The sequence below is a fragment of the Dinoponera quadriceps genome, unplaced genomic scaffold (assembly GCF_001313825.1).
Source record: "Dinoponera quadriceps isolate SergipeBrazil2010 unplaced genomic scaffold, ASM131382v1 scaffold946, whole genome shotgun sequence".
Classification (NCBI taxonomy): Eukaryota; Metazoa; Arthropoda; class Insecta; order Hymenoptera; family Formicidae; genus Dinoponera; species Dinoponera quadriceps.
Window position 1 is genome coordinate 382614 of NW_014555069.1, and position 18926 is coordinate 401539.

Below are 18926 nucleotides of genomic sequence, written 5' to 3' on the forward strand. Positions count from 1 at the left end.
GAGAAATAATTTAAAAACGCAAATATTAGTCGCAAAATATTTAAATGGCCTAAACATTGATACCAAAATATTTCGTTTTACTGGAACGATAAAGAGTGAAACGTAGGTAGCTACATCTGTGTCTTCTAGCATTACACGCGACTAGTGTTGATGGGATCGGAATAGTAATAATATTGAGAAACTTAATAAAGAGACGTAATAACCAGCAAAATGCAATCCATGCGCGCTCATCGGGTATTAAACAAACACAAGTCCGTGCTGCAAATATGGAAAATCGCCACGAGAAGCTTTGGCACGGATGTGGAATACAGACCGATCAGGAGTGTCCTCGTCGCCAACCGAGGTAAACAAAATGTCATTCTTATTCACTAAAATAACATGAGATTCTCTCTTCAAGAGGTGGAAAACGCTGAAAGTCTTATTTATAAGAATTTTTAACTTATAAGTTTTTATCTCGTCTTTTGCAGAGCTTTGATCTCCCCCAGTATAGAATTTTGTTTTATTTAACGAAATGATTCGATTAATAACCTTTGCCAGCGGATCTTGAAAGGCGGGCAAAAGGAACTTATCTCGCGTAGAGAACATGATAAGACAACGATGATGAACTACACGCGCGATTACGAGCTTGCTCTCGATAACGCTGCAGATTCATTAAAGCATTTGGCGACGCCAAACTCTCGTTACAATTGTTAATGTATTTCTTGCTTTTACATTTTACTTCACTTCATTCATTTCAACGCAAACGCGTAATGCAAACGACTGCTCGTCAGATTCGAACTTGTTTCTTTTCCGTTCCGTTCCATTTCCAAGACACGACGTATCACCGTGCAGTGCCGTAATTATGTAATCACACACCAAACTCGTTAATTATACCGTAATAAACGCCAAAAGAAGATTCAATACGCTTTCCAGATAATTGGCGTTACTTTCACCGAACGGGGTGTCGAGTATAGCTCGCTTACGTGATCGACGTAGTTAATCGACGTCAAACGTTACATCAAACGTTATCGGCTGCTTACCTGTTGATTTTCGTAGAACAAGGTCAAGAGATTAATCTAGATGTAAAACGACGTTATTCCCGATTTAGCGTCAAGCCACGTAGAGCACGTGCTGGCACTCCGGTTAATTAAAACACGTGCATTCTTGGCGAGTATGCCCCATCTCGATATATCTCAAGACAGATACAATATATCCATCCATTCATTGTTATCCGAGAAAGATCGCAAAGCTGATGGGAATTAGCACGCGTTTCGAGTTATAGAGCCAGTTAAAAAGTTCGACGTGAGTTGATAATATTTTCCTACAGATTGCTGCCACACCGTTGGCGAAAGATCAGAGACAACGACGGCTATTACGTACTCGATGAATAATCAAATCAAATCAAATTTTTGGACCAATTCGATATATCGATCTCTTCGTGATTTCACGCGAAGTCTTAATGTGTTAATGTAATTATTTCAGGAGAAATCGCTGTTCGTGTGTTCCGCGCTTGCACAGAGCTCGGAATTCGCTCCGTGGCGATTTATTCGGAGCAAGATAAGATGCAGATGCACCGACAGAAGGCAGACGAAGGTTATTTAGTAGGCAGAGGACTACCCCCCGTGCAAGCATACCTGAACATTCCTGAAATTATTCAAGTCGCCAAGGAGAATGACGTCGACGCTATACATCCTGGGTACGGTTTCCTCTCGGAGAGATCGGATTTTACACAAGCGGTCATTGATGCTGGCATCAGATTCATCGGGCCTAGTCCTAAAGTTGTTCAGCAAATGGGGGACAAGGTAATCCCACGTTTTTATCTTGGATTTTCCGACGGATATTTTGGACGGAATTTTTCAAATTATTCGATGAAATTGCGAGCAACTGCGAGGCCGTCGAATTAATTACAATCACCTTTCGTTATTCAATTTTCTCCTAACTGAAGCATTTTCATTAACGCATTAGATTTGTGTTCGCAAGACGTAACAACGTCTATATTCGGCAATTGTAGCCAAAATTATTTCTCAATAGATGTAAGATTTTCTCTCGTCTTATTCATTGTGCAAGAACGATAACGTAAAACATCGGAAATCGTCTGGTATTTTATCAGGGAGAACTATAGAGAATTATTTGTTTTCTCTTTTTAATTCCTCGGTATGCACCTCTCTCGAACTATGGCATAAAAAGGATGTGGAGGATATATTCAATACATACATAGGTAGCCGCCAGACAAGCTGCGATTGAGGCTGGAGTGCCTATCGTACCGGGAACAGATGGACCAGTGACAACTTCCGAGGAAGCGATGGAATTCTGTATGAAACATGGCCTTCCTGTTATCTTTAAAGCAGCTTACGGAGGAGGAGGACGAGGTAAATCAGGTTATCGATGGTCTCTTATCTGAAGACAGAAAAAAACTTATAATTTATTATGTGGGAGTTACGATTAGAAAAACTTGCAAAAACTTCTTTAAGACTATGTAGTAAAAATCTGGAGAATTTAAATTCAAACTCTTAAATAAAAAACCACGATAATTTATATAAGTTTTCGCTACCGAAAAGCGGCTTATTGATTCGTTCCTGTATTGTAGAAGCAATATTTGGCACCATGAAGTTCATTAAAAAAAATCTGTTTTATCTATTGCAATAACAATTTTCTCGCGTGCTAATTAAATTCTATACAAGAAAAAAAGGAATAGAAACACAAAACCGGCTTTGTGTTGTTGCAGTTTCTAAAAATTATTCACGTTAATCACACGAACAAAGAATATTACACTGTTTATTCGTTGAATAATGTCCCAAGTTTGTAGAAACGCGTCCATTCGTTATCGAACAATACGAAAAATATCTGCACGCAAAGCGCACTTATTTAAATTGCTTCACGATGGATTTGCATACTGCGTTTTAAGCGAAACAAGTAATGTATAGATGCTTAAATAATAACGAACATTTAAATACATATGTAATATGCATAAATGACGAGCTTTAAACATCACGGTCAAAATATATTATAAAAGGTAATTTCGAAATGTTCGTTTCTCATCGATTAAAAATTATCGTCTTTATGAAGATTCTTTATAATATTAACATGTTAAAAAAACAATTCATCCGTTATTTTATCGGTATATGTATAGTTTTTCGTATTGATGGTATAACAAAAAAATATGCATATATCAGATATAACATTTAATTGTCCGATTATTGCATTGTCTTACAGGTATGAGAGTCGTAAGACAGATGGAGGAAGTACGCGAGATGTTCGATCGTGCATCTTCCGAAGCTGCGGCTGCTTTCGGAAATGGCGCGATGTTTATCGAGAAATTCATTGAGAGACCACGTCACGTTGAGGTGCAATTACTCGGAGATCATGCCGGCAATGTCGTGCATTTGTATGAACGTGATTGTTCTGTACAACGTCGTCATCAAAAGGTATTCGAATTATTTTGATTCATTCTGATTAATTTTAATTTAGCTTACACAGTTGATTGTACGATAAAAGTGATGTTTTTCATATCTGTTCGGATAATTTTTCACTCTTATTTTAGAAGAAAGTATACTTTACTGATAGTAACAAAGCTTTTTCCTTTTTTTATTATAAAGCCTAATTCATAAAATATTGATCAAATAATTGACACTGATTTTTTTTATGGCTGCTTTTGTATGTATTTGTAATCAATTCTTAGGAATTACGAACAAATTTAATAATGTATACAATAACTTACGAAGAAAAAAATATTTTTCTACTGACGATACATCATTGAAATTAGCATCGCGTGTGCTACGGGCAATTAACGGTAAGGTCTTATTTTCTACGAACGATACAAGGTTACTCGGTCGTTGCAAAGTACGTTACAGATATCGTAAAATACAAGAAAATGCGAGTATCTTGCAAGATACGTTCTGAAATGAAAATGAGAAATTTTTAAGGTCTAAATTATTATATAACTTGTTGGGTCGGTATAACACCTCAGATCAGCAATTTTATTCTGCGAAGAGATTAGGAGCGCTGAAACATTTTTTGCGGCATCTCCTCAAGTATGCTCGAATACGAGAGGCAAGTACATTCACTGCGGCCACGTAGGTTTGTCTCGTTCAAAACGAGGACACTGACGCAGTCAGACGAGAGATTCAAGGGTAGCAGTTCACAAATATACAAAGTGTTTGGCAAATTAATAATAAACCTGGTTTCAAAACGCGGCTCGATAAGTTTGGTGCGCCTCCAAATTGTGAAATCCATGTATGAGAGATATAACGACAATTCACTCACAGGAACTTAATCGATGCGAAAGATTTGTTATTTATTTTTGAACGACTCTTCCGTCAAATTCGCAGGTCGTCGAGATCGCGCCAGCGCCATCGTTATCGGCTAAGGTCCGCGAAAAAATGACCGAGCACGCTGTCAAATTAGCGAGACATGTCGGTTACGCGAATGCCGGTACTGTAGAGTTCTTGGTCGATGAAACCGGAAATTTCTACTTTATTGAAGTCAACGCCAGGTTGCAAGTCGAACATACAATAACTGAAGAAATAACTGGGTAATAGAACTGATTTCGTAAAAAATTATGCATCTTTTCGCCTCTCTTCTATTTTATTGTTCCTTTCCTCAATTAATTTACGGAATTGGATACGATTGTAATATCAAAAGTACGCGTTTATTTTGCATATATAAAAGTCAAGTATCTTATGTTATTCATTATTTTGTCTTTATTCACGTCGTTTTCATCCTTTCAGAATCGATCTCGTACAGTCCCAAATCCGAATCGCCGAGGGCATGACATTACCGGAACTCGGTATGACGCAGGAAAAGATCATACCTCAAGGATTCGCAATACAATGTCGTGTGACTACGGAGGATCCAGCCAAAAGTTTTCAGCCGGACACTGGAAGAATAGAAGTCTTCCGTTCTGGTGAAGGCATGGGCATCCGATTGGACGGAGCCTCAGCGTTTGCCGGAGCTATAATCTCTCCGTATTACGACTCGCTTCTTGTTAAGGTAAAATATCGGTGATACTAAAACGCAAAGTAGCATAATACGTTGCTAATTACATTTTATCCTAAACATGAATTTCATACAAAATAATTTATAAATATATATAAATATATATATATATATATATATAAATAAGTAAATAAACAAATAAATAAATAAGTAAATATATATATATATATATAATACTTTATTAGTATAAAGATAATATTCATAGAAAACATTTCATAGACAAAATAATTATAAATCATTAACCATATCAAAAATAATGATAAAGAAATGAGAATCTCTATTTTATCAGGTGATCGCCCACGCTGGCGACCTTCAGTCTTCTTGCGCCAAGATGAACCGAGCTCTTCGTGAGTTCCGTGTGCGAGGTGTAAAGACAAATATACCCTTCCTGCTGAACGTCTTGGAGAATCAAAAGTTTCTCAACGGCGTCGTCGACACGTATTTCATTGACGAGAATCCTCAGCTGTTTCAGTTCCATCCGAGCCAGAATCGCGCACAGAAACTGCTCAACTATATCGGCACGGTCCTTGTGAACGGTCCTAGTACGCCATTGGCGACTCAACTAAAACCGGCGGATATCAAGCCGCATATTCCACAAATTGCTTTAGGTATATATGATATGATTGATCATCTAGGAAATACAGTAGCAATAATTGGGATAATGGTGAATAAGGAATCACATGTTAAACACTTCTAGACTAGTATTTAAGCAAATTGCTCAGACGCACATTACACTTTGGTGATGCAAAGCCCATTTTAATCGTACACCTTTCAGCTAATCGTAAAAAATTCAATTCAGTTCATATTTATAGTCATAAATTCTGATCTTAATAAATAAGACATTTCGTTTAGATTAGACGGCAAAATCATTCTGGCCGTAATTACAGCAGAGGCGTACAAAGAATGTGCTTTTATGCGCAGGTGAACAAAATAGGAATCGTATTTTCTTTCTTTCCTTTTTTTCTTCTTGTGAATAGGATATCTACTACTTTTCTGGTAGAATCGATTGAATGCTTACACGATCGTTGCTGCAGATTAATTCCAAAAATGTTTAAAAATCTTACTTACGGGGCAATATTTTCAAAAATATTATGATTTTAAATTCCGAATATTAATATGATAGATAAGAAATGATAAGACAATTGAAGAAGAAAGAAGAAAAGGGGGAGAGATATTTATTATCATTTCTTACAAACTTATCATTTTCAATTATCTTTTTTGATAGGATCTGTTGCTAATCTATCGTTGTTTTAATTAACGATATATTAAGAATAGATTATTATTTGTCATAAAAGTATTACAGAGAACAAAAAAATTTAACGATGTTATATTCATAGAAAGAAATAGTAGATATCGTTTTCACTTAACAGTCGTGATAAATCTTTGCTGTTTTCGCTAATTTACAGGAAACTTGATTGGACCGTTAAGATTTTTATGGTATATTCTTTTGATTTGTGGTTTTGTGTTTTTTGTTTATCAAAATTCAAAATTATTACTTTACACCATTTCACATTGGGTTCATCGCACACTGCACAAATTGGTAATGGATTTCAAGCACCTTCATATGTTTCTACTTATATCGTCCTCAATTTAGTAACGAATAACAACAATTAAAGCACGGCTAATAATTTAATCATATATCATTCTGCGCATGATTAAAAAATCATTTGTAATTAAAATGTCATTAGTGTATAATCCTACGTTTATAAATGGGATAAATCAGGACAAATCCTAAATATCTTCGATTCGCAAAGATTTAGTCATCATATTCCCACGCAGCGACTTACATTTATATATTTTTCTTTTAGAAATTTTAATTTTTCCTTAAACTTCATTATTTATCGCATGCTTTTATCTTTTTATTTGACAATTTTTTAGACTTTGCTAAGCTTGCAGCAGCAGAAGAGACCAATGATCCTGACGCACCAGGTATGGTTGTCATAGTATTATGTCGATATTAATTTTTTTTTATTATCGTGCGTATTAAAATTTAATATTGTACACAGGTCGCGAAGACAAGTTAAACAAGGGTATACTACCAGGAAGCAAAATTTTATGCATCGATGTATTGGTTTTTTTCAGATTGGCTTTCTTTCAGATTGATAAAAACTTCTTTATTGAAATTTGATTGTTCAGTTTTCTAAATTTGATTTGTTACATAATACAATTTATGTTAACCCTGACATTGATAAATATGTGTCTGTGTATAAACAAATGTGTGTGTGTGTGTGTGTGTGTGTGTGTGTGTATGTGTATGTGTGTGGAATATTATATATAACTGTTATTAATAATAATAATATAAATATGTATATTATAGTACAAATTCAAGTAACAATTCTAATTAAAATGCTCCGCTTGTCTCAACGCACAGTAAATCATTAAATATTTTTATATTTTCCAAATTTAATTTGAAATCAAATAAGAAAGATGCTTAATTTAATGCTATACAAATTAATATTCAACAACAACGAGAATCTTTCAACATTTTGATTGACTCTCTCTGAAGCTTTCACGCTAATATAAATATGAAAAAGAAATTGATAGAAACTGGACACAAACAATAAATATAATCAATATTTTCACATCGGTTAAAAATAAAAAAATATTTTTTAAATTTTCGATCAAGGAACAAATGAAAGTAATATATAGCCTCATATAAGCATTTTCCCTGTTTACTAAAAACTTGCATGACAAGTAACGATCGCTCCCTTTCAGAGAAAGATTAAACTAATCTTCTTTGATGCGACTTTTCAGATGTTTTGGATCCTCCGAAAGGATTCCGTCATATCTATAAAGAACAAGGACCGGAAGCTTTCGCCAAGGCTATTAGACAGCACAAAGGTCTTCTACTGATGGACACTACGTTTCGCGATGCCCATCAGTCCCTCCTAGCGACTCGTGTACGATCGCATGATCTGCTAATGATCTCTCCGTTCGTCGCGCACAAATTCAACAACCTCTATTCGCTGGAGAACTGGGGTGGCGCGACCTTCGATGTAGCATTGAGGTTCCTTCACGAATGTCCCTGGGAACGTTTGGAAGATATGCGCAAGGCCATTCCTAACATTCCATTCCAAATGCTCCTGAGAGGCGCTAACGCTGTCGGATATACCAACTATCCCGACAACGTCGTCTTCAAGTTTTGCGATCTGGCCGTGAAGACCGGCATGGACATCTTCAGAGTATTCGACTCGCTCAACTATCTCCCAAATCTCATCATCGGTGAGTTAGAAGACTTAAACGTAACCGACTAGAGACTATACTAGGAATGAATATTCTTCTTTGTTTCAATTCGGCGTTGTAGAGAATATGAAATTTTGAAACTCGAATTTCTTTTTTTTTTTATAAATGCACTTGAGGAAATAGAAAACTACTATTTCGAAAAAGGTAGCCGAGAACTTTCTCCAGCTAAAACCATCAATTTGAGGCAAAGGGAACGTCTCTTTGAAACATCTGTCATTGAATTAAAACATTTCTTTTCAGGTATGGAGGCGGCTGGAAAAGCCGGAGGTATCGTTGAGGCGGCGATTTCCTACACAGGCGATGTAAGCGATCCATCTCGCACCAAGTACAACCTAAAGTATTATACCGACCTGGCGGACGAACTGGTCAAAGTGGGCACACATGTCCTGGCAATCAAGGACATGGCCGGATTGCTGAAGCCTAAAGCGGCCGAGATATTGATCGATGCGATCAGGCAGAAGCATCCAGATGTGCCACTTCACATACACACACATGACACCGCTGGAGCTGGAGTGGCGTCCATGTTAGCCTGTGCCAAGAGCGGCGCCGATGTTGTGGACGTTGCCGTTGACAGCATGTCCGGCATGACCAGCCAGCCTTCCATGGGCGCAGTCGTTGCTTCTCTGCAGGGTAATGCTCAGAAAACGTTTTCACTTTTCGTAATTATGAATAATCAATTCCTGACGCAGCTTTTTACTTCCTATAATTTGTAACTGATAGCTGAAATTCTGCGTCATTGCAGGGACGGACCTTGATACTAAACTGAATCTGCCTGATATCTCCGAGTATTCCGCATATTGGGAGCAAACGAGAACGCTCTACGCACCTTTCGAGTGCACCACGACAATGAAGTCCGGAAACGCAGACGTCTACCTCAACGAGATCCCCGGTGGCCAATACACTAACTTACAATTCCAAGCTTACTCACTCGGTCTTGGCGAATTCTTCGAGGACGTGAAGAAGGCGTACAGGGAAGCTAATCTTTTGCTCGGTGACATCATCAAAGTCACACCGAGCTCCAAAGTCGTCGGCGACTTGGCGCAATTCATGGTCCAGAATAAACTGACCGCCGAGGACGTTCTGAAGAGAGCCGAGGAATTGTCATTCCCCAAATCAGTAGTCGAGTTTCTTCAGGGTGCTATCGGTGAGCCCCACGGAGGGTTCCCCGAACCTTTCAGGTAAGACTTCCGCGTATAATAAAGATGTGTAACGCGATGATTGCTTTTCAGCAATTTCACATCAAATTTATTTCGTATTCACAATTTGTTCAGGTCAAAGGTCCTCAAGGACATGCCGCGCGTACAGGGCAGGCCGGGCGCGAGTCTGGCACCGCTTGACTTTGTCGCCTTGAAGAAAGAACTGCAAGAATCTCATCCACATATCAGCGAGAAGGACGTTATGTCGGCAGCACTTTACTCTAAAGTAACGAAAGACTACTTGAGCTTCAAGGAGCAGTTCGGTCCAGTGGACAAACTGGAGACTAGAATTTTCCTTACGGGACCCAAAGTGGGTGAAGTATTCGACGTTACGATCGAGAGAGGCAAAACTCTGGGAATTAAAACCTTGGCTGTTGCCGAGGACCTCACGAAAAATGGCGAACGCGAGGTATTCTTCGAGATGAACGGCCAGTTGAGATCAGTATTCATCAAGGATAAAGAGGCTGTCAAGGTAAACACTGTTTGCAAAGTTATTTTATACGTTGCTTTGTCAAGTCAACGTTTCAATGAGATTACGGTCGAAAAGGAATTCAAACTGAACAAAGACGACTAAAATAAAAGTGAGATTACAATCGAAGACAGAAGTCGTTTCGAGAGATCCAAGCAAAATTAAAAGAGAAATTAGCAGTTGACTGCATATAATTCAATTTCAATAGAGGCATGATACAAATTCTTTTATTTCTTACGCAGGAACTTCACGTGCATCCCAAAGCGACGAAAGGCGATAAAAATCAATTAGGCGCGCCGATGCCCGGAGAAGTAATCGACATCAGAGTAAAAGTAGGTGATACTGTGGAGAAAGGTGCGGCTTTGGTTGTATTATCTGCCATGAAGATGGAGATGGTTGTACAGGCACCTAGAGCAGGAAAAATCAAAAGTCTCGATATCAAGCTGGGCATGAGACTGGAAGGAGATGACCTCGTTCTGACATTCGAGTAAATTCTTTCATTCTGATGAGACTGACCGATCTTTGGAAGTCAATTCGCAACTGCATCGAACGCACGAGATATTTATTTGCGAACACTGTCTATTTCGACAGTGATGCGCGCATGGTATGTGTGTGTGTAGTACACGTGTGTATGTATATATGTGTAGTGTGCGGAAAGTAAAATCTTGAGAAATCTCCACCGTGCAATAACTTGATTCGAAATTTTCGATCAAGTGATCAATGTGATTAATGCCCTACAAATCGATCTACTAAACTGCCTAAAGTATCAATTATTGCTGAATATATAACACAATGACTTAAGTAAAAAATTCATGATAAATTACCCAAATTTCTTGATATAACAAATCTTCGAAACTTTTGTACATACGATTAATTGGTAAGTATTGGTATTTTTGCGAGAAATTCGCATTTATAATCGTACGATATATATTTTTTCTTTTTGCTTTCTCAAGTATATTGTAGTATAAATAACGTAATTTTCTCATCAAGATATTAGATATTAGAATAGCATAAAGAAATGAAACTTAACCGATTACCTGAATAAAATCAATGCACCTAGAGTATATTTAGTAAAATCAATTATAGAAAATTTAGAAATTTTTTGTTATTACTTGAGGTTCATCGATATCAATGTGATGTACATGTTATATATACATATATATATAATGATTATATCTTAGTATATACTCTATTTGTTGGTGACGAGCAATGTACAAAAGAGCGGAAAAAAGATCAAGTCTTCTTAAGCATGATTCTATATTAATTATAGCGTGTATACATAAGCGATTACCCTGCTAATTTAATTATGATATCGAGCTAAGCCTTCATGAACGATATAACAAGTAGAAAAAGATTCAGGTAACAAAGACAAGAATATTCCTGAAAAACCTGTCTCCGTTTTCCAAATCAAGATCAAATGTTATATCTTTACGTCTTTCAATCAAATTTGTCATTTAAGGAAAATTTTTATTCTTTATAAACAAATAATTACAAATTACCTATACTCTTCTCTTTAGATTTTATATAATTATTTCAGTAAATAACGTTTTATTCTGGTTTATATATCGAAAAGTTACATATATGAAACGATATGTTATATAAGAAATAAATATTTAACAGGAAAAATAATAAATTGCCGATATAAAATTGATATCGATTCATAACGCACTAGGAATCGAAAAAAAACCATTATAATATATGTATACATAATTTTTTAGGAAGAAATTACATCTGATACATTATTAGTTATTATGATATTTTTTAGTATCGATGTAAAATTATTTTTCATATGTATGTTGTATTCGTGTATTTTTTTATTTTATCTGTGGCAATTTTATTCTCGTTCTTTTACTGAATAATAAATTTCTGAAAATAATCACAAAACTTAGAAAAAAATGTAAGTTATATTTTTTATTGATAATTTATGCTGTATATGTTATTATAAATATTTTTCATATTAAAAATGTTAAATTTTCCAAATTTTTCACTGAAATATATATTTTTCCGAGAGATATGTGTTTCTTTCATATCCCCTTAATGTCGTACCCAGTATGGTAACGAAGAGTTCGCAAATGTTCTTTACCGATTTTGGCGGAGCAACTAAAAATCAGAAACATACTACCTATATAGTACGTAATACATAATACCTGTAAACAGGATTTCTCACATCTAGAAGCAAGATAAAAATGAATTTTTGTGAAACTCACATCGACAGTAGCTTTACGCGTTGCTGAGATACTAATTACAAAAATTATCAAGTGCCACGATAATGCCGCGATGCCAAATATTTGAAACAGACAGATCGATGATAAAATTTTACATAAAAAATATTTTCGTACAAAATATCTATGTTTTTGAGAAATATCACTTTATACTAGCGACTTAGATTAATTATTTTGACTATGATGGCTATTTCTGTAAGAATAAAAGGATTAATAATCAAACGAGGAAACATAAACGGGACTTAAGGACATATGGTCGATCAGAAAAGTTGTAAAATATTCTGTAAGATTCGAAGCTGAGACGAACGGAGTGCATCCATTTATTGTAATAACCCATCATATACTCGAAAGGAGAAAGGAGTCGTAAAGAAGTTTTCATGACTCTCTGCAAATATGCGAAATCGTGGCAATAGACTCATGATCTTTACGTCCAGGCGTATACAGGTCTTAAATGACAATGGTAAGAGAATATGTCACCGAACGCCGACAAATATATATATATATATGTGTGTGTGTGTATGTGTGTATGTATGTATATATGTGTATATATAAAACATTGTATAAGTTAACACTTCCGACTAAACTTTTATCGGTGTATCGAAATCGATACAATATAATTACAATATATCCGTATAATAAATATGAAATATTGATATATATATATATATATATATCTCATAATCGTAATAATTCTGCTCTGATATATTTAGCAATATCTTGTCTGAACGATAAAGAGAATCTTTTTTTCGGTATTTTCGTCTTTTGATAAAGTTCCTCGAGATTATACTCGCTAAGAAGATCGGTCCCGAATTTCCCACGCGTTGCGCGTCCGTTAAAAGAAACCTGTTTTCCATCGTGATGACTGCTGTTGCACAATTTACACTAAAGCGTTTTTTTTCCTCGATGACTAGATACTTCAATACCGTAGATTCCTCTGCGCTTACAAGTACGTAACGCACGTAATAATATGATACATGCGAATAAAAAAGTAAACATACGTTGATGGGAAAGATAGAGTGAACTAGTGAGAGACTTTGGAAGGCAAAGAATGGACGAACTCTTAAAACTATCGGCACGTCCTGTGGATTCTTTTTCGAATGTCAGTAGCATATCTCAACGTTCGTAGCACCCACGCGGCGAGTCGATAGTTCGATAGTAATCGCTTGTTGATAAACTTCCCTGTTGCATTCGTTTGAGTGAAGCAATGCTTTAATAGCAAGATCGAAGTAAAGATGAAGAAAAATGAGACTTCCGTACGCAATATATGTACGCAATATATCATCATTATTGTTAAATGATATAAACTAAATATAAGGACATTTGAAGCAAGTCCACACAAAGGCGAAGTTTCAAGGCTGTCATATCTGATAAAATAACATAACACGCGACTTAACCCTTTGCGTTTCAAGGTTGCATCACGCTGACCACGGTTAGCGAGCATTTTTAAACTTATGTCGCACTCATATCCAAGCCGATCGGCTCTATTCTCATCGGTGTATGAAGGCCACTCTGTAATCTCGCGAACGTTTCAATGTACACTATTTGTTCGACTACATATGCTCAAAACGCAAAGAGTTGATATTGCAGATCCGCAAATGCAGATGTTATATCGACAGAATAAAAAAGTTCTAAAAAATTATTTTAGATCGTGCACAAGTTTAATAAGATGTCTAGCATTTCCTGTGAATAAAATGAAAAAAATAATAAGCATACAGTATCTTAACGAATAGAAGAACGTATCATTTGTAGTGTTGCATTTGAAGAACAGATAAGGAATTCAAGTTTTCGTTGTAAAACTTATTGCTATCGCCACTAAAGCAACATGCTTTCGTTGAACCACAACATGTTCTTCGATGTTAACAATTGGTCGCGTGCCGATGTCATTTATTCATTCATATTAATTAAATTAAACGTTAATTAGAGAAGCCGTCAACAAGCGAATATGTATCTCTTAAGAATCGACTTTTAGTACAAACAGTAGATAAATATAGCGTAGGTATTCAAAGTAGAAAGTGTAAAGTATCACAAGAATTACAATAATCGTAATAATTACGATACGTCGCAAGGATTAACTTCTTGACTTTACTACATCGATCGCACAGTAATTATAAGCGCTTTAATCGCATCCCGCGCATTGAATACGCGCTGATAGACAAAGGGATCTTTATCAAGTCGGATAACTCTCTGTAAATACATCAGTCTTTGACACAATAATTATAATAACACCAGTGACAGGTAAAGCCGTGAGAAAGATCGCTTTATGGCATGAAGACGAAATAATACTTATATAAAACACGATTCGAGTTTTGAACGTGGTCGAATGTAACGTGCTGCGGGAAGGGGTGTTCCTTTCCCCGGATAAACTTGCGAAGGAGGCTTTAGAAGAAAAGAGGAAATGGATTTTCGATGAAGTCCATTAATACAGTGGGTAAGCACTTATCGAGAGTATTCAGAAAGCAGCTTAGCAGAATCATTCTTCACGCGCGGCGCAAGCCAAATCACTCGGACTGTAGACTGTAAAGAGTAAAACGCCAACCGTTCCTGTATCATGTATATGCAAAAGTGCATGTTTCCACTATCGATATATACGCAAGTTTTTGATTTGAATAAAATATGAGACTTTAAATGTTTATATCTGGAACCAACGTTGATATCAAATATTCTTAACGATACTGGTGGTAAATAATCGATAGTCATATGTAATGCGAGTAATACATAATGTTTATACCCAAGATAACACAGCAAGGGAAATAATTGAGAATATTTAATGAATCGTCGCGCGAAGTATATATCTGAAAATTCGAACTGAGTACTCACGATGTGATAAAAGTGTCACGTGCGACAATAAGTTCAATTTACATAAAATTCGAAATCCGACTCCAGCTCAACATTGCTCGAATAGAAATACAACTGCAACTGCAACGATTTTATATTTAAAATTTTGCTAGAGTTAGCAGCGATTAACTAACATTATTATCAAATTTCGATCAAATATTTTAGCCCACAAAGGTGTATGCGTGCACCAAACCAATTCCCTTAGGCCATACAATTGATTTCCAAGATTTTTAGTCAAAGCGTACGAACATCACACTGCAGATTAAGTCGCTGTAGCTTGCGGCTGAGGCGGCGTTGGCGCTTGTGTGTTAACATTTGGCCTATAAAATCGGTTTACTAATTGTTTCAAACTCATTACAACGCCCAGTCCGGTTCCTTGTTCCATGTTGATGAATGTGTCAAGATTATCCTTGCACGCTGAAATGTTCGAAGTAATTCTAATGAGTCAAGAATATCTCACACAGATAGATACATATATGTAACGCATATATGTGATGTTCGAAAAATTGTGACACAATCGAAATACGAGTAACGGCAAAAATATCAAAAGATAGAACATTTTTAACAAAACTAAAAACATAGAAATAAATGTAAGATCAATGACAATTGGCGATAAGCCAGTATATCGAACGAACAAATTTTATCATGCAACAACTACAAAATATTTGTGCCGTGAATTTTGCGAATTAATGTCATTCTTAATCCCTGTTTGTCAAATCGATCCTCTTGAACTAGTTAATTTAAACTGATCAGATTTATTATACCAGATGGAATAAGGTGACACATTTTTGCACTCATCATTCACTTTGCTTTAGAGAAGAGAATTGTTGAATTTAGTTATTTATAACTGAAATAACTGACCTAACTCTGACGAAATTGCAAAATGAGTAATTCGATTGTATAATATAATTTTGCAATCAACACGTATGCCAATCAATATCATAATTCCATTAATCTATCGATGTACTTGGTGTCGAGATCGGCGGATAATCCGGCGGTGTTTTTATCCATGTGCCATCCTCGCGTTTCATATGATGTCGATTTGACGCGAACTGTTGTAGGTACACGCTGGCGAGAACCAGGCGGAACCTCCTATGATATTCGGGTCGCAACGCTTCGTCAGATCTGAAGGTTTCGGTAGCGTACTTCCAGAAATGCGTGGGAAACGGCAAGGAACTCTCTAAATCGTACACCACTGCTCTTTCGTCGGGTGCGTAGATGAGAATAGCATGGTAGTCCTATAAAAGGAAAGCAACAATCTCATGTAACTTAACAACAGATGGAAACATATTGCGGTTCCTTAATCAATTATCGTCCTCCTACAATACTGACCCACACGACTAATTTGTCTTCGTCTTTACCAGCCCGCTGACGCCACAAAGGAACGCTCCGTCGTGGGTTACTTATGAAAGCAACATGACAATGTTGCAGTTCAGACGGATGTCGGGTCGCTACATCTTGACAGAGTTTCCATACGTTTTCCTCGCTGCAAATTGAGCATACCGCCCTTTATCCTTCGATCGAAAATGCTCGATCAATTCATTTTTGACGCGCGATACGACTTACGAGCAAATAATCGTCACGATCGATTACATTGGTATTAAGGATATCGGATCTGGACTGATATTAAAGAAATATTCGAGGCAAAATAAAAAGTCACAGAATTTGTGTATGTGTATGTTGTGTGTGCGCGCGCGCGCACGTGCGTGCATGCGTGTATTATAAAATATTTTATCATTAATTAATTATTGGATTCACAAAAGACGCTTATAAGACACTTATAAGATATATATATATATGTATACATGGACGAAGTTTATTATATTTATAAGTCTCAACAATACCGGTCTTAGCAATACCCATCTATCAATAATCCCTTGAAGTAGTAAATATTCGTTTGCACAAAATTATTCTAATTTATTCTCACAATGCTTATTAATGTTATAATTTCTGAATAAAATAAATAAAACATACGACGTTGACGCCAATATAAAGCAAATAATTTTCTGTTCTTCCTTTAAGTAATTTAAGTTTCTTTATTTTCTCAGCTTACTCTATTCCTTGAATTCATCTTTCTATGAATTACTAAATAGACCTTGAAAAAATAAAATCAGGAATTTTTGAACCAGGTTTATGGTGTCGTGTAAACGTATTGTGTCACTACAAATACAATTTCTGTAAAATATAAGTTATAACAAACAAAACACATTATTAAATACATGTTGACAAAGACTAGATAAATTATAGTAATTAATAAAGATATATTATAAATCCTTCAAAAAAAAATAAATATCTTAATAAAAATAATAATTTTAGCACACACGATCAAATTTCTTGGAAATATAAATTATATTATTGATATCTGTCTTTATAAATATCTTAATAAAAATAATAATTTTAACATACACGATCAAATTTCTTGAAAATATAAATTATATTATTGATATCTGTCATTTTTTAAACTTTCCAATGTATTCTTCAGCATAAAATATTTAACAAGAAGTATTAACCATGCATAAGTAAAACCAATTAAAAATAATAATGTTAAAATAAATTAACTAATACCTACAAACACTACAAGATGTGTTGAATGAATCTTTGCGACTAGTATATTGATTTGACCTAAAAAGAAAAACCAATTAAATAAATGATATGCATTCTCTCCCTTTTCAAAAGAAAAAAACAGATGCTGCGTATCAGTACCCAGCATACGGTATACTGAAAACGACACAATAAGGGATACTAGCGACAACATATAATATAGAACTAAATCCATTAATCTGCCTCTAAAATGCGCTCTGGAAATTGCGAGGATCGCCAGGGATACGATCAGCAGAGCAGGGTAAATAGCTATTAGATCGGAAAACTGCGATCAACATAAATAAAAGGCTAAAAAATATTAGTCTGGATTATTTCCCCGACCGGGCAACGTGTCCTGCGCAATTATAAGAAAAAGGAAACCAATGTGAACGCTATGTTCGTGCAAATGGTTCGACACAACCCCTTCGCGTGCCGCGTCGTGTCGTGTTCATCTATCGCATGCATTATTAATTGCTATAAAAGCGGCTCATATATTCGCGCCACTTAACTGCCACGTAAACGAACCGACATTAAACGACCGGCAACGATAGATAAAACCGTTTCCCCGAGAGAGAGAACACTCATTCAAACCGATAGTAACGCAAACCGCGTTATCAAACAATTGCACGAACGAACGCACACACACATACAAATATGTACACACACTCATGTGTTACATTGTAGACACTACGTGATCAATCGATCACGTAGTATCCACTTCTGAAACGCATTCATCCATTGCGAGAGTATCGTTACCAAAGCAACTTGTTCTGATCCGTTCGAATTGCGCGGTGACGAGAAATCATCGTCGAGGGATCGCGCGCGCCGCGAAGATGGCCACGCGCTCGCTCGCTCGGCTGTCCGCACCACCGCAACGTATCGATCGGAGCCCGCGGTGCATGCCGCAATACGGCGCGTTTATTTGCCCGAGAATCGATCGCCGCCCCGGGGCACGCGCTACGACGCGATCCAGCGCGAAATAACAATACTCACCAGTAGCAACTGGTGTGCACGCAGTCGGACGCTTTTGTGAACAGCGGCACCAGAGGCTTCGCGTTCCCAGTTACGCGAGACTCTACAGCCATCCTATGCTATGCGGACGCTCCAGTTGTACGCAGGAACAAACGACGCTGAAAGACGCGAGCCGAACGTGACACGCGTGCACGATTTATCACCGCGCGCTCAAACGAATCGCGCGCACTCCGCGAGCTTCATAATAAACAAATGTCCACCATAAAGATATCGCGCATCTCTCTTTCTCTATAACTTCCCCTCGAGCTTCTTTAACCGTAAATTGCGCCACCGATCAGCCGGAACATCGTTCGACCACTGTGTGCCTCGATGCGACTCCACTGACCTCCCTATATGCGCGACGATTCGCGTCGACTTGACCAACTGCGCAAGCGC

At 36.7% G+C, this 18926-nt stretch overlaps 2 protein-coding genes across 5 annotated transcripts; one reads left to right on the forward strand and one right to left on the reverse strand.

The window, feature by feature from the left end:
* Positions 1 to 3: 3 nt before the first annotated feature.
* Positions 4 to 10559, forward strand: LOC106742956 (pyruvate carboxylase, mitochondrial). Of its 4 annotated transcripts, XM_014616341.1 has the most exons (14): positions 4 to 343; positions 1462 to 1781; positions 2198 to 2348; positions 3193 to 3404; positions 4308 to 4510; positions 4707 to 4968; positions 5264 to 5582; positions 6853 to 6903; positions 6981 to 7004; positions 7729 to 8196; positions 8458 to 8847; positions 8960 to 9395; positions 9489 to 9885; positions 10125 to 10559. In XM_014616341.1, exons 1-14 carry the CDS (start codon positions 211 to 213, stop codon positions 10371 to 10373), a joined length of 3615 nt encoding a protein of 1204 aa, XP_014471827.1. In that variant the 5' UTR covers positions 4 to 210; the 3' UTR covers positions 10374 to 10559. The 4 variants fall into 4 exon arrangements, with proteins under 4 accessions (XP_014471827.1, XP_014471828.1, XP_014471829.1 ...); XM_014616342.1 differs by lacking the exon at positions 6981 to 7004; XM_014616344.1 differs by lacking the exon at positions 4 to 343 and having other exon boundaries at positions 1689 to 1781; positions 2167 to 2348.
* Positions 10560 to 12393: 1834 nt separating this feature from the next.
* LOC106742933 (protein N-terminal glutamine amidohydrolase) lies at positions 12394 to 18912 on the reverse strand. Its single transcript, XM_014616299.1, has 4 exons — positions 18513 to 18912; positions 16272 to 16425; positions 15907 to 16177; positions 12394 to 15356 (listed from the first exon to the last, which is right to left on the reverse strand). The coding sequence occupies exons 1-4, from the start codon at positions 18602 to 18604 to the stop codon at positions 15202 to 15204; spliced, it is 672 nt and encodes a 223-aa protein (XP_014471785.1). The 5' UTR covers positions 18605 to 18912; the 3' UTR covers positions 12394 to 15201.
* Positions 18913 to 18926: the final 14 nt, after the last annotated feature.